At 43.1% G+C, this 15699-nt stretch overlaps 1 protein-coding gene across 1 annotated transcript in view; it reads right to left on the reverse strand.

The window, feature by feature from the left end:
• Window positions 1–252: 252 nt before the first annotated feature.
• TMEM123 (transmembrane protein 123) overlaps window positions 253–15699 on the reverse strand; it is a 31943-nt gene continuing 16496 nt past the window's right edge. The window contains exons 3-5 of the mRNA XM_032219203.1: window positions 7004–7243; window positions 5180–5324; window positions 253–1746 (exon numbers count right to left, since the gene is read on the reverse strand). Of these exons, the coding sequence (XP_032075094.1) occupies window positions 1722–1746; window positions 5180–5324; window positions 7004–7243 (410 nt within the window). The 3' untranslated portion in view covers window positions 253–1721. The remainder of the gene's footprint in view (window positions 1747–5179; window positions 5325–7003; window positions 7244–15699) is intronic.

Consider the following 15699-nt stretch of genomic DNA (forward strand, 5'->3'; position numbering starts at 1 on the left):
TATGTCAGCACTGGTGAGCTGAGCTGTGTTTTAGCTCAGCTGAGGCACGGCAAGGGAATATAGGTCAGGAAATGGCAGGGGTGGGAGGGTGGGGCCAGCCAGAGGTGGTATTTTCCAGTTCTCTGAAGTACTCAAAATTTCCGCTACCGGTATGCCAGAACTGGTCCAAACTGGCTGAATACCACCTCTTTTGGACAGCATGGGAAAATTAGCACATAGAATTGTCTATGTTATTAAATAATTATTGGTATAAATGTTCTGGATGTTTATTCTTTAATCAGTTTCTCTGTGAAAGTGTAAATACGGACAATGAATAACTACACAATTATCTGCATTTAACAGATAAGTCACACAGCCTCTTGTCTAAGAGCTAACTCATACAATCTGGTGAATTTTTTGATATGGTGACTTCAAACAGAACGAATCCCACTAGATCAGGGATATCAAACTCGCGGCATCAGATGACATAGCGGGACTTTTCTCCCCTTCGTTAAACCGGGCATGGGTGTGGCCAGCACTTGACACATCTGGCCCACGGACCGGGAGTTTGACAGCCCTTCACTAGATGGACCTGAAATGAATGATTTCATAATGCCTTCAAATGGGAAGAAATTGGCTTTCCTTTCCAGGAAAAAAAAACCCGAAGACACCAATTTTATATGAATCTTCTTCAAGACAGTCCTATTCAGATGTCTTAAAATGTTTATCATGTTTTCAAAAAATACAATGAAATCCCTCCACCTCAAAAGCTTCTAATTCATTTTTTGCACTCCTATCTGTTTTGGTTTTTTTGGAATCGCAAAGTAAAAAATAAAACTTCTTAAATATTCAACAAGGCCAATACAGGTAGTCCTCGACTTACGATTGAGCCCCAAATTTTCTGTTACTAAGGGAGACATTTGTTAAGTGAATTTTGCCCCATTTTACAACCTTTCTTGCCACAGCTGTTAAGTGAATTGTTGCAGCTGTTCAGTAAGTAACATGGTTTTATGTGAATCTACTTTTCCCATTGATGTTGCTTGCCAGAAGATTACAAAAGTTGATCATGTGATCCAGGACAGTGCAACAGTCATAAATTTGAGATAGTTGCCAAATGTCTGGATGTGTTTTTCACACGTCTGAGTATGAAAAATGATCATAAGTCACTATTTTCAGTGTTGTTGTAACTTCGAACAGTTACTGAACAAACTGTTAAGTCAAGGGCTACCTGTAGAATATTTGAGTTTCCCTCAGATTGTTAAGGAAACAATATTCCAATGATATTCCAAAAATCTTACACAGTTGATCTGGAAATACTGTTTTTGTGACTTCTGTGGAAAGGGTTACTCTTATTTCTCTAGCAATGTCTGATCTGTTTTCCTGAATGAAAAGACTGGGGAATAAAACAAAAAGTTTCAGGATCCAACACTTGAAGTTGCATTCTGTTGTGGACTTGTCCTCTCCAATCCTCTGTAGAAAAGAGCTAAAAAGCAAACAATGCTCACTTTAAAGGCTTTCAAAAGAGAGTGATTAAAACCAGGTATAATTTCAATTCCTTGAAATGCTTCATTGAAGATACTCTGAATATGCAAAGTCCTTGTGGAGTTCTCCAGATTTGCAGATCAATGCATGTCAAAAGAGACAAAACAGTCAATATCAGATCAGATAATATTTTCCGAGAGAGAAAATGTTCCTAAAAGCAGGAGTAACAGGCGTGGATGTTTGTCTTTTCAGCACAGGCTTTAAATAATGGCATCATGTTCATCACTGGAGGGAAAAAGAAAAGAAAAGGAACTATGTTATACACTTCAGAGGGAGCTACAGAATGATTAAATGAGATTAACAAAAATGCAAAACTTTCCGGACCATCTTTTGTAACATAACATAAAAAAAAAATGTTAGACCATCACAAACAAGTTGGGTTCTACTGATCAACATAGTGTTTAAGGTTATTATTATCATCATCATCATTTAGTAAATGGTAAAGGTTCCCCTTGCACATATGTGCTAGTCGTTCCCGACTCTAGGGGGTGGTGCTCATCTCCGTTTCAAAGCCAAAGAACCAGCACTGTCCAAAGACCTCTCAACAAATGACCCATTGGGATCCCCATATCAAAACAACTTACCTTATTACATTTAACACTGTAGTTAAGCAAAATGGTTCGGTTGAGATCGGTATATGTGGGACAAGATTGGAGTTGATTGTAGGGGTGACACCGAAAAATATAATTTTATCAATTTAATTATCTCTATATTATTATTATTATTTTTCGGAGTATAAGTACCTTTCCCCGCCTAAAAGTGCATGGAAATGTTGGTGCGTCTTATACACCAAATACAGCCATTTTTGGCCTTCCGAAGCCCCACCCCCGCATCCCATTTTTGCAAAAAAGGGCAAAAAACGGATCATTTTTTGCAAAAAAAAGAGGCGTTTATGCCTTCCCCCAGCCCCAGAAGCACTCCGCAGGCTTCAACAGGTCTGAGGGAAGGCAAAAATTGTTCTGTTTTCGCAAAGAACGGCCCATTTTCCACAAAAATGGGGGCACTTTTTCCTTCCCCCAGCCCTGCTGATGCCAGAGTGCTCCTGGGGGCTGGGGAAGACAAACACTTTTTTTTCTTACTTGCCTCATTGAAATCTTGGTGCATCTTATACACCAGTGCATCTTATAGTCCAAAAAATACGGTATTTTATATTTTATTCCAATTTCATTTTAAATCATATTTTATTCCAATTCCATTTTAAACTGTATTTTATTCCAATTCCATTTTAAATTGTATTTTATTCCAATTCCATTTTAAATTGTACGTCATCCAATTCCATTCTAAATTGTTTTCATTAGAGTTTAGTAATAATTTGGAACTCTGCACTTTGATATGGCCCAAGGGCTAATCAATAAAGTGAAGTGATAAGCATTTCAGAAAGGAGCCACCCTAAGCTTTCCCGAGAATGAAAGGAGGTGAGAGTTAGTTTCGTTCTTACGAGATTTTAATGGAACCTTACAAAAAAGATTTTGGTTGTGCTTCTTGTCTGGACAATCACTAGCTGGGAACCACAATCACCACAAAGCAAAAATAGTCTCTGATCTTACTGGAAGGAAAGAAAAGGCATCTTTTTTTACTGAACGCTTAAAAATAAACCAAAGAAGCTTGGTGAGCAAAATTCTGGGATTAGAATCGGGTGGCAAGGAAGCACAAAATGAAAGAGTCTGGTTTCCTTCAAAAGGCAGAAGAAAAAGTTATTCTATTTTAGGATTAGCTATGTGCTCCAGTATATTGTCCCTTATTTTTGTGAACATCAGCAGGAGGCAAGAGAGTTGGCTTTCCGCTGTAACAGAAAAAATTAGGGTCTAACCAGGGGCTCAAATAGTTCAAAAGACGGGATGTTGCAGAGCTCCTGGCCTCTACCCATGTTGAGCCAACGATAAGGAAGTAATCACAGAGTAAACAAAAGAACTCTCGTTGTTAGGAAGGGTTACAAAGGGTTTAGTATGATGACATTTCCTCTTGTGTAAGAGGGGGTTAGTCTCGCCTTTCAGAGGAATAAAAACTTAAAAGAGCTAAAATGAAAGCAGCCAGACAAGTTAGTAACTTCCCGTTCTTAAATATTGCTATTTCATTAGGATGATGAGCCTAATTTAAGAGTTTACTCAGTCTATTTTGTCGCCATGGTGTAAAAAAGATGTTGAGACTCTAGAAAGAGTGCAGAGAAGAACACTATTGGATGGGGCATTTTCAGAGTTTAATGAACTCCAATAACTAAAGAGACCACAGCTTTTCCATTCAAAGTTATTCACATTAGCTACCAATATCGGAGAGCCATAGTAGATAGACGACCCTCAAAATAAATTAAGCCAATCTGTTAGATCTAGAAAGAGTGCAGAGAGGAGCAATAAAGATTAGGGGACTGTGGGGGTAAAACATATAAAGAACAGTTGCAGGAATTGGGTATGTCTAGTTTGATGAAAAGAAGGACTAGGGGAGACATGATAGTAGTGTTTCAATATCTCAGGGGTTGCCACAAAGAAAAGGGAATCAAGCTATTCTCCAAAGCACCTAAGGGCAGGAGAAGAAGCAATGAGTGGAAACTAATCAAGGAGAGAAGCAACTTAGACCTAGGAGAAATTTCCTGATGGTTAGAACAATTAATCAATGAAACAAACAACTTGCCTCCAGAGTTGTAAATGCTCCAACACTGGAAGTTTTTAAGAAGATGTTGGATAACCATTTGTCTGAAATGGTATAGTTTCCTGTCTAAGCAAGGGGTTGGACTAGAAGACCTCCAAGGTCCCTTCCAACTCTGTTATTTTCTATTCTATTATTACTAGAGGGAAAATTAAGGTTCCACAGAGTTATCAGCAGAGTGTAATAATGTGCCCGCGTTTGCATTAAAATGTTGGAGAAGTATACTTGGATGAGAATGGCAAAATATATACTGTATTAATGTTTTGGTGCCCACCTGAACTACAAAAGAATAGAAAACCTCCTTCTACCAGGTGAGACCATTGATCAATTTAGTTTAAGATTTGCTTTGGCTCCATCTTTGGCATTATTTATCTGCTGGCTTCAAGCAATTCAACCAGTGAGTTTTATGGCTGAATGATGGTGACAGCCTGGGTTTAAGAAGGGTTCTGGTTTCTTGGTCTGCTCTGCCTTGTTAGGCTAACATGTCTGAAGTTACAGCTTCCATCATCCTTCCATTAGTTTAATAGTAGGATAATGTCCTACTAAAGGACACAGTGGCTCAGTGGCTAAGATGCTGAGCTTGTTGATCAGAAAGGTCGGCAGTTCGGTGGTTCGAATCCCCAGCGCTGCGTAACGGAGTGAGCTCCCGTTACTTGTCCCAGCTTCTGCCAACCTAGCAGTTCAAAAGCATGTAATAATGCAAGTAGAAAAATAGGAGCCACCTTTGGTGGGAAGGTAACAGCGTTCCGTGCATCTTCAGCTTTTAGTCATGTCAGCCACATGACCATGGAGACATCTTCAGACAGCGCTGGCTCTTCGGCTTTGAAATGAAGATGATCACCGCCCCCTAGAGTCGGGAACAACTAGCACATAAGTGCGAGGGGAACCTTTACCTTTAGGATGTCAGCCCTGCCAACTCTGTATCGTATCATATTCTCTAGTGCTTGAGCAGATTACATTCTTCCTCAAACCTCATCCAGTATTACACTTAGAAAAAGATCAAAAATATTCAACATACATGGTTCGATACTGAACACCTCTTTTTGTGTGATAGAATCTGCATCCAACATAGCCAAAGGCGAGAATTCCCAGAGTCAACACAATGCCACCAATGAAGCTGCCGGCGCTGAACCCTGATGAGTTGCCTTGAATTGCTGAAGCTTCTGTAATGGTTTAAAAAAGAAGACAACAATGTTCATACACTTTGGCTGAAGTATTAATTTTTCATTTTTTATAAGTGTGTATATTGTACAGCTCTTGCTTGCTGGTTCCTGTTCTTTTAATTCTTATCGTGTTTTACCATATTTCTTTTTAAGGACATGTAGCTGACTTTAACTGATTTTGAGAAACTAAGTAGGTTGGCTATGGTTAGTACTTGGTCAGGAGTTTACCACGAAATACAGACTGTAGAAGAGAGTAGGAAGCTGAAAAAGAGAGAAAAAAAACACCCAACCAATTTCCTGGAAGAAACTACTGACAGATGCTATCTGAAATGATGTCAAGAAAACTGTATCGATGGAAAGAACCAGATGAACTCAAAAGAATCTTTATTCTACTTTAGAAGTGGTGACTTATCCTTTAACACAGGGCTCTCCAAACTTGGCAATTTTAAGACTTGTGGACTTGAATTCTGGGAGTTGATGTCCAAAAGTCTTAAAGTTATCAAGTTTGGAGATCATTGCTTTAGCAGGAAAATTAAATGAATTCTGTTGGGCTGTCAGAACCTACCTGAAGAGTCTATTCTTTACCATAGCTCAGACCAATTTCTGGATTTCTCTTGGCTCATAGAGAAGCAGGAATGGACAATTGAGAACTTCTTTTCAATATCCCTAGAGCACCCTTTACACCACTGCTAAGGACTTGGGAGTCATTGTTCCCAATGATTCTAAAATGGGAATAACAACTGTGTGAATGCTCTAGAACAGGGGTGTCAAACTTGATTTCAATGAGGGCCACATCAGGTAGTGTTTAACTTCGGGGGGAGGGGAGGACAGTGTGGGGCGTGCGTGGCCAGCTCAATGTCACTCATTGAGGCTCCATTTTCAGCCGCAAGCCAAAGTGCCAAGCGCATGCGTTCGCTCACATTTGTGAACCAGTAGCAGGGGTGGATTCCTGCCAGTTCTAATCTCTTCTATGGAAGGGGTTCTGCAAATCTACAGTGCCATTTAGAACCGGTTCCAGCTCCCTCCCCCCGTCTGTTGCACATCATCAAGTTGAAGAGCGAGAGGAGGAATTCTGGGAGTTGAAGTCCACAAGTCTTAAAGCTGTCAAGTTTGAACACCCCTGGGGTTTTTTTCCCTAAAGGGTTAGGGGTGCAAGGGTCTTGTAACTTGACAGCTTTAAGTTTGAGTGCTTCAAACGCCAGAGTTTCTGAGCCAACATTTTGGTTGCTAAGCAAGAGCGTTGTTAAGTAAGTTTCACCACATTTTACAAGTTGGCCACGCCCACCCAGCCACATGACTACCAAGCAACTCCCACCCAGTCACATGGCCAGTAAGCCACTTCCACCCAGTCACATGGCCGGAAAGCCACTCCCACAAAGCAGGCCACACCTACAGAAGAGGTTCTACAAATTTTTGAAACTCACCACTGACCGGTAGAGAAAGTAAGTGAATACCACCCCTGGGTTGTACGTCAGAAACAAACCAAATGCTCGTGAATGTAATCAATTCCCCATAATATTCTGGTTTTTCAGAGTAACCAAAGAAGAGATGTGCCTCATTTCAATAAATTCGTGCAAAGTTTCTTTAAAAACGAAGGCAATCATGATGAATTGAATGAGGGGAGCTGCAGATGCTATTCTAGACAACAATCAAGTAGGGAGTGAAATGTCGGTGCATACCTGAGGCCAAAGTGGATGATGGCTTAGTTACGGGAACTGCAGCGGTCTTCTTGGTCCCAGATTCAGTTGGAGAATGCTTTGTACTGGCAGGCGGTATAGGTTTGTCTGTTGGGGAGACAACGGTAGATGGTGCAGCAGGGATGGTCTTGTTGGTGGCTGCTGGGATCTTAGAAGTCACTTCGGGTTGAGCCGTGGTTTTCACTGATTTTGGGGTGGTATTGTTAACAGTCAAGGTCTTTGCTGGTTTAGAAAGATACATAAGCTTTTGAGAATAATGCTTATATTACAGGATAGATTTATCAATATATGAAAAGGTATTGTAACAAATGGGCGGGTGGCTCAGTGGCTAAGACACTGAGCTTGTCGATCAGAAAGGTCGACAGTTCAAATCCCTAGCATTGCGTAACGGAGCAAACTCCCGTTACTTGTCCCAGCTTCTGCCAACCTAGCAGTTCAAAAGCATGTAAAATTGCAGGTAGAAAAATAGGAACCACCTTTGGTGGGAAGGTAACAGTGTTCCATGCGCCTTCGGCATTTAGTCATGCTGGCCACATGACCACGGAGACATCTTCGGACAACATTGGCACTTAGGCTTTGAAACGGAGATGAGCACTGCCCCACAGAGTCGGGAACGACTAGCACATATGTGTGAGGGGAACCTTTACCTTTTATTGTAACAAAGATGTGTGATTCTTATCATTTTTGGAACAGGAACATCATAAGAAGCTGCCAGTCCAGCTATTTTGTGGATGTTCCTAGAGCAGGAGTGTCAAACTCAATCGGATCCGGCCTGTGGAGTGCTTAGATCTGATTCGTGGGTCTTGGGAATAGGGCAGGCCCACAGTGCCTCTGCCAGCAAAAATGGAGATCAGGGGCGGGGATGACCCCCGGGCTCCATTTTCGCTGGCAGAGGCCTAGCAAAACAAACTAAAAACAAAACAAAAGGAGAAATGTTTCCCCTTTTTGCATTTGAGTTTGCAAGAAGGGACAGGAAAGGAGAAAGAGAAAGACAAAGGAAAAGAAGGAAAAGATGGGAAGAGAGCCAGGAAGGGCAAATAAGGAAAGAAGGGCAGGAAGAAGAAAGGAGAATGAGGAGGGAAGGAAAAAGAAGAAAGGAAGGAAGGAAGGCCACACTTGGAACACTGCATCCAGTTTTGGTCGCCACAATGTAGAAAAGATGTTGAGACTCTAGAAAGAGTGCAGAGAAGAGCAACAAAGATGATTAGGGGACTGGAGGCTTAAACATATGAAGAACGGTTGCAGGAACTAGGTATGTCTACTTTAATGAAAAGAAGGACTAGGGGAGACATGATAGCAGTGTTCCAATATCTCAGGGGTTGCCACAAAGAAGAGGGAGTCAAACTATTCTCCAGGGCACCTGAGGGTAGAACAAGAAGCAATGGGTGGAAACTAATCAAGGAGAGAAGCAACCTAGAACTGAGGAGAAATTTCCTGACAGTTAGAACAATTAATCAGTGGAACAGCTTGCCTCCAGAAGTTGTGAATGCCCCAACACTGGAAGTCTTTAAGAAGATGTTGGATAGCCATTTGTCTGAAATGGTATAGGGTTTCCTGCCTAGGCAGGGGGTTGGATTAGAAGACCTCCAAGGTCCCTTCCAACTCTGGTATTGTATTGTATTGTATTGTATTGTATTGTATTGTATTGTATTGTATTGTATTGTATTGTATTGTATTGTAGGAAGGAAGGAAAAAGAAGAAAAGGAAGGAAAGAAGGAAGGTTATAATGACAGTGAGGAAGAGTGTCAGGGAAATCCTACCTTGGCCACCACAGGTGCTCCCGATGCAAGTGACATCAAGCTGGCCACGCCCACTCTGGCTCCCCGAGGTCAAACACAACCCTGATGCAGCTCTGAAATCGAGTTTGACCCCCCCTGTGCTAGAGTTTTCCAGAAGTAAAACATGTCGGAACAGGGGATAGTATGCAGCATTCAGGATAAATAATGGACCCCCCCCCCCCCCCCCGAATGGCCAGATCTTTAAAGTCCCAAAGAAATATAGAATGTTGTCTCATTATGATTAGAATAATAGGTTTTGAACTTCTCTAAACCAAAAAATGAGAGCTAATTTGCTGCAGTGGGTTGAGACACCAGGCTAAAAACCAGGAGACTGGGAATTCTAATCCCACCTTGTACACAAAACCAGCTGGTGTCAGGGTCCCAAGTAACACCCCCAATGAAAGAAGACTTCGAGGCTTGAAGTTCCTCAAAGTTCCATTTTATTAGAGATGTCATATTGGCACATCTGGGAAAACCTGAATCTGAAAGCTTCCAGGTTTTCCCCACTCATGTGAAAGTTCAAGTCCTTGCCCAGCACCCTCATGTCCATCACACGGCCCAATTAGGCACTATTCAAAACTGGAGATGCCTCCCAGTCACGTCACCCCATCTGCAGGGCAAGGTGTCCTTGACTCTCTGAGAAAAGAATGTTACCGTATATACTCGAGTATAGGCCGACCCGAATATAAGCCGAGGCACCTAATTTTACCACAAAAAAACTGGAAAAGTTATTGACTCGAGTATAAGCCTAGGGTGGGAAATGCAGCAGCTAAAAATAGATACCAATAATGTTTTTGAATATTTATTTCAAAGAAAAACAGTAAACTAGCGGTGTATTCAATGAAATACTTCACTCACCTCATGATGCTGATGTCCCGCTGTGATGATGATGTCCCGTGCAGCCGCGGGAGCGATGTCCCGCCTCCTATGACACACGGCACAGTGATTCCTATCATTGGATCACTGTACCAGAGGAGGTGGGACATCGCTATGTGGCTGCTTGCCATAACAAGGAGGAGGTGGGACATCGTTGCAGAGCGGCAGGAGGGGGAGGAAGGGGAATCGTAAGACAGCCCTGCATTACATTAGAACGTGAGGAGGGGGGATGGTGCGGTGCGCGCTGCGCGGCAAACTGACACAGAGGGAGGGGAAACTCACGGGGGCACTGGGCCATTCACGAGTGTCACCCAGCGGCATGGCCCCGCCCCTTTTTCTCCTCCATTTCGGGCAAATTTTTCACTGACTCGAGTATAAGCCGAGGCGGCTTTTTTCAGCCCAAAAAGTGGGCTGAAAAACTAGGCTTATACTCGAGTATATACAGTATATTGATTACATTTCTTCCATACTCCATATAATCCCCCCTCCCATTTTCCCACAGTAGAAAACGTGGCAGGCCTGAAGGCCCAATGTAAAAGATGGCTTCCAGGCCTGACAGCTGGATGACCTTGAACCAGTCACTTTCTCACAGCCTAGGAAAGAGGCAATGGGAAACCACTTCTGAAAAACCTTGCCAAGAAAAAAAAACATGGACTTGTCCAGGCAGCTTCTAATTGAAACATGTCTGAACAGAAGGGTAACCCCCACCCCCCCATAAAATACAACTTTAATTAAATAGCAACAGCACTAATAAGGATAATGTAGCTTAAATGCACCGTCCCTTACACAAGCAGCAAATTATTTGGTTGCCAAGAGGAAATGCTTCCCATTCCTTGATGTGGCTGGTTTACTCTATATTTTTATCTCCCTTGCAATCAATAGCCAAATTCTTTCTGATAGAAATCATCAGGCCAGTTTGTAGCTTACCAGTCATGGGAAAATACCCTTTTTTCCCAGAACTTGTGAAACTACATTCCATTGTTTGTGTTCATCTTGGCAAACCAAGCATTCTATGGAGATGAGAAATATGCAAGTTCCTTCCTATTCAGTTTTTGCTGCAGTTACATGTTCACCATTGAGGGGATTGATCGCATTCACATGGGTGTGACACACCAAAAATAGACCAGTCCCGAATCACATATTTTGGAAAACAGAAACAACTACTCCTATATCCTGAATGGAAACTTGTCTCGTGTATTTCATTTATAAACTGATTTGTTGATTGATATTTTTCCTGTCTGAATGATTTCTATGCAGATGGAATTATTGATTCATATATTGGGAAATTCCTGGAATCTGGAAAGTTTAAATCTCTTTAGCTAGTCGTTTGATGTATGACAATCAAGCCCAAAATTTGCAGTGAAGTGCGTTTTGGTTGCATTTTATGACTCTTTTTTTTGGCCACAGTTGTTAATTGAATGACTGCAGTTTTTAAGTTAGTAACACGGCTGTTCAGTGAATCGGGCTTCCCGATTCACCTTGCTTGTCTGAAGGTTGCAAAAAGTGATGACATGACCTTGGGACACTGCAAATCGTCATAAATATGCACCAGTTGCCAAGCGCCCAAATTTTGATCATGTGATCATGTGGATGTTGTAATGGTCGTAAATGTGAAAAATGGTCATAAGTCACTTTTTCAGTACTGTTGTAACTTTGAATAAATGGCTGTAAATTGAGGACTATCTGTAATCCATTTTTCTTCCTGTTTCCATGATTAATTACTAACAAAGTCAGCATTTAACTAAAAAAAAAACATTTAAACATTATCCACCTCAAATTGACCACAGAAAATTACTATATACCAAGTTAAATGCAGTCTACCAGCAATATTATAGTGCAGGGGTGTCAAACTCACATTGTCACAGTGGCGCCACGTGACGTATTGGGATTCCTCCCCCCCCTTTCGCTAAAACAGGCATGGGTGTGGCCAACATCTGACGCATCAAACCCATGGGAGTTTGACAGCCCTGTTATAGTGGGACAAACCAGATATATATTACTTTATTGCTATTCCTCACTTAGTGACACAAATATTAGAAACTAGTACTCCAGCTATAGCCTATGTTCTGGCTTAAAAATGATCAGTAGCTTTGCAGAGTTGTGTTTCTGGATTTCTGTCATCTGAATCTCTGCCTCTTTCCTCATGCCATGCACTAGCCATGGCACGTGAAAACCCTCTACCATTCTAAACATTTTTTTCTCTTTCCTTCTCTCTTTAGCCTTGTACTTTAACACGCGCCCGCCTGTACTGTCAAATCTGTTTGTGTGTACTTGCATTGAATATCCTTGTGTGAGTGACTGTAGTGTCCTTTTTCTTTTTGCCCTTTTGAATAGAGATGATCATGGGCCGTCTTACAGAATGACTGAGTGGGAATGTTGAGTCAGGACTTTGCTTCCCAGGAATAATGCGTAATTTTTAATATGCGAAAATTGAAACATGTCGACAAATGCCTTGGGGGTGTGAACTGTCCATCAAAAAGTGACGGGTGAACAAGGCCCATTCATTAACTCTCCTGGTCAAAGGACTCCGAAGCAGCGTCCTTCGCTGCTAGTTTCAAAATGGAAGTGAAACAATTTTGTTGCATATGCAGAAAGAACAAAACCAAGAAGTTTGACTGGGACGGAAAAGGAAACTTGTTCCTTCAAGTCAATTCTGACTCACGGTGATTATCTGGAAAAGTCTCTGCAGTTCTCTTGACAAATATTTCAAAAGCGGCTTGCCCATGGCTTCTTTCTGGGGCTGAGAAGGACTTGCTGAAACTCAACCAGTTGGTTTTGTGCCCCAGGTGGAATCAAGAGTTTCCTGGCTTTAAGCTTGATGCTTTAACCTCTCCGCCAAACTGGCTCTCACACCTAGGTTCAAATTCCTATTAAATTGCAAAGCTCATTAGACGAAGATGAGCCAGTTGCTGTTCTGACTCAGGCTTCCTTAAAAAGCAAGAAGCAGAATCTTGGTCCGGGCAAAACCCCTTTTATTTACACATCTATGAATTCCTTTCATTCACAGTCAGCAAGGCTTGGCAAACAGTCTTTCCGAGGAATATTTATCCACACGAACCTTATCTCGCTTGGAGAGCTGCCAGATAATTAGTTTCCAGATGCAGGGCAAGGCAAAACGTGGCACAGAGTCACAGAAGAGCCGAGGTGGCGCAGTGGTTAGAGTGCAGCACTGCAGACTACTTCAGCTGACTGCAGTTCTGCAGTTCGGCTGTTCAAATCTCACCGGCTCAAGGTTGACTCAGCCTTCCATCCTTCCGAGGTGGGTAAAATGAGGACCCGGATTGTTGTTGGGGGCAATATGCTGACTCTGTAAACCGCTTAGAGAGGGCTGAAAGCCCTATGAAGCGGTATATAAGTCTAACTGCTATTGCTATTGCTATCTTATAGTCACAAGAAAAACTTTCCACTCTTGAAATGGCTGAATGAATTAATTGTTTCCTGCAAAAGACCACTCCCCATTCGTGCCTCTTTTGTTTCCTATGGGAGGGGCCAATCACCTCCAAGGTGTGGCTTTACTCCTGAGTCAACTATGCTTTCTTAGTTGTCCTTGTCTTCTAGCATCTCTGCACATGCGCACAATTGGGAAACAGGCTGCAGCTGTTCCACTGCTTCACTGCTGTCTATCTCCCTCTCTGCCTCCAACGCAGAGCCCTCATCTGAGATTTCCTCAGCCCTCAGGACTGGCCCATGTTCCTCTCCAACCTTCTCACTCTCCGACTCTGCTGCCAGCTCTGCTGGCGGGCCACAACACCCAGCTGGTTTTGTGTCCCAGGTGGAATCAGAACTCAAAGAGTTTTTTGAGTTTTACCTTAGTTGCTACCACTCAGACTAGAGCGACACCCACTGAGTTCTTGTGACAATAACAATGTGGTAGGAGAGAATGAACCTTCTTGGACAGGAAAGGCAGCATGTGTTATGTCACAGTTTAAAATAAATCGCTCGTACCCCTTAACGAGACAGCGCACTGACACACTGTCACAGGATAAGCAGTGAAATATTTGTAACATCTTCTGCAGAAGAGTCTGTGAGGCATCCAGAAACCCAACGAAAAAAAGGAATGCAAATATTTATACACGGTCACCAGGACATTGCAGTTCGTGTTTGAGTTTATAGCTGTTATAGAACAGAAGGGATAAAACCGTCTGCATCAGTTTGGTTTGCAAATCCAGAGGGGTGCTTTCAAAAGGAAGCGGAAGGCCTCTCTGTAGAAATTCAACACATCAGAAAAGAGTGTCCCAATTCAGGCTCAGCTTTTCATCTCCGTCATGTTTCATTATAATCACAGGGTTGGAGATAATGTAAACTAAGGGTGTCAAACTCAAGGCCCAGGGACTGGATTCGGCCCACGGGGTGCTTAAATTTGGCCTGCGTGGCCGCCCTGGAAACAGCAAGGACTGGCCCGCGGTGTCTCGGCCAGCAAAAATGGAGCTTGGGGAGGGCTGTTTGCGGCCCTCCCAAGCTCTGTTTTTATTGGCAGAAGGTTGCAGTAGGCCGTCGCAGCCAAAAATGGAGCTTGGGAGCCCATTTTCGCTGGCAGAGTGCTTGGGTCACAGGTGCCCTCGACATGAGTGACGTCATGCTGGCCATGCCCCCTGGCTATGCCCCCCCCACAAAGGTCAAACACAACCCTGATATGGCTGTCAGTGAAATTGAATTTGACAGCCCTGATGTAGATCAAGGGGTCCCCAACTTATGGGTTGCGGCCCACTATCCGGCCATGGCCTATTAGCCACCAGGCCGTGTGAGTGGCTGTTTGGTGTGCGTGCACATGCTTGTGTCACATGCACTCGTGACCCCTCTAGGACAGGTGTCGTCATGGGTGCTTGCGGCGCCACTCATGCGAGCCTTGTCATGGGTGCTTGTGGCCCAGTGGTGGGTTCCGGATCCTGTACCGGTTGGAATGAGCCTGGTGTTGTCCACATGGACGTGTGCAGTGCACGCATGTCTCACCATTTCTGCGAGCCTCTGCGATGCTCCATCTGCTCAGTGGAGCGTCGCGCAGGTGCTGTATGCACCGTGCGCATGCGCAGAAATACTGAAGGCTTAAAAGACCGGTAAGGAGCTCAGGTGGGCGGGTGGGCCCTCCGGAGTACTGTACCAGAACGGTATCTGGTGCTCTGGGCAGGCTCCAGTATACCCGCACTTGGATGTACTGCCTGCAACTCACCACTCTTGTGGCCCCATTCATGTGAGCCCACTCAGCCTCACTCGGACGAGAAACGGGAATTCACGCATGTGGACTCTGCACACATACACCTGCCCCTCCCACAAAATCATCCCCTTTTCCCCCTCCTCCCACTCCGGGCCACCAACCTGGAAAGTTTGGAGAACTATGATGTAGTTCATGTAAAACAGGATCTCCAAGAACGGCAAATCCATCTTACTCTTTTAAGTAAGAGCTTCAGTATCAAACTTTCCTTGCCCAAAGAAATTTAAATTTCAAGTATCATTAAATAAAATCTCTCTCCCTCATCCCCCAACAATTCAAGAGTAGACATTTTTCAGAATTCTGCAAGCATTTTTGCATGTATATCTACTGCATGGCTGACAGTTGCCAAAGTGGCACAGTGGTTAAATGCAGGCTACTTCAGCTGACTGCAGTTCTGCTGTTCAAATCTCACCGGCTCAGGGTTGACTCAGCCTTCCATCCTTCCAAGGTGGGTAAAATCAGGACCTGGATTGTTGGGGGCAATATGCTGACTCTGTAAACCACTTAGAGAGGGCTGAAAGCCCTATGAAGCGGTATATAAATCTAACTGCTATTGCTATTGCTATTCACAAAACAGCTGATCCATAACCAGAAAGGGATAGGAAATAAATGAAAAATTTTCTTCACGCAAATAATCTGTTCTGAGTGCCTTTTTCTAAACAACTTTTATGCATGGTATCCAACTACCGTTTTCTTTCATGAGTCATATTTTAATTTGAAATTTGAAAAAAACCCCACCCACCAATGCTTAGGTCAGAATTGTTATTTGTGGCAGGGAGAAGAGAAGGTCAAAACATATCACTCCTTTGCAGAAC

The sequence above is a fragment of the Thamnophis elegans genome, chromosome 6, assembly GCF_009769535.1.
Source record: "Thamnophis elegans isolate rThaEle1 chromosome 6, rThaEle1.pri, whole genome shotgun sequence".
Classification (NCBI taxonomy): Eukaryota; Metazoa; Chordata; class Lepidosauria; order Squamata; family Colubridae; genus Thamnophis; species Thamnophis elegans.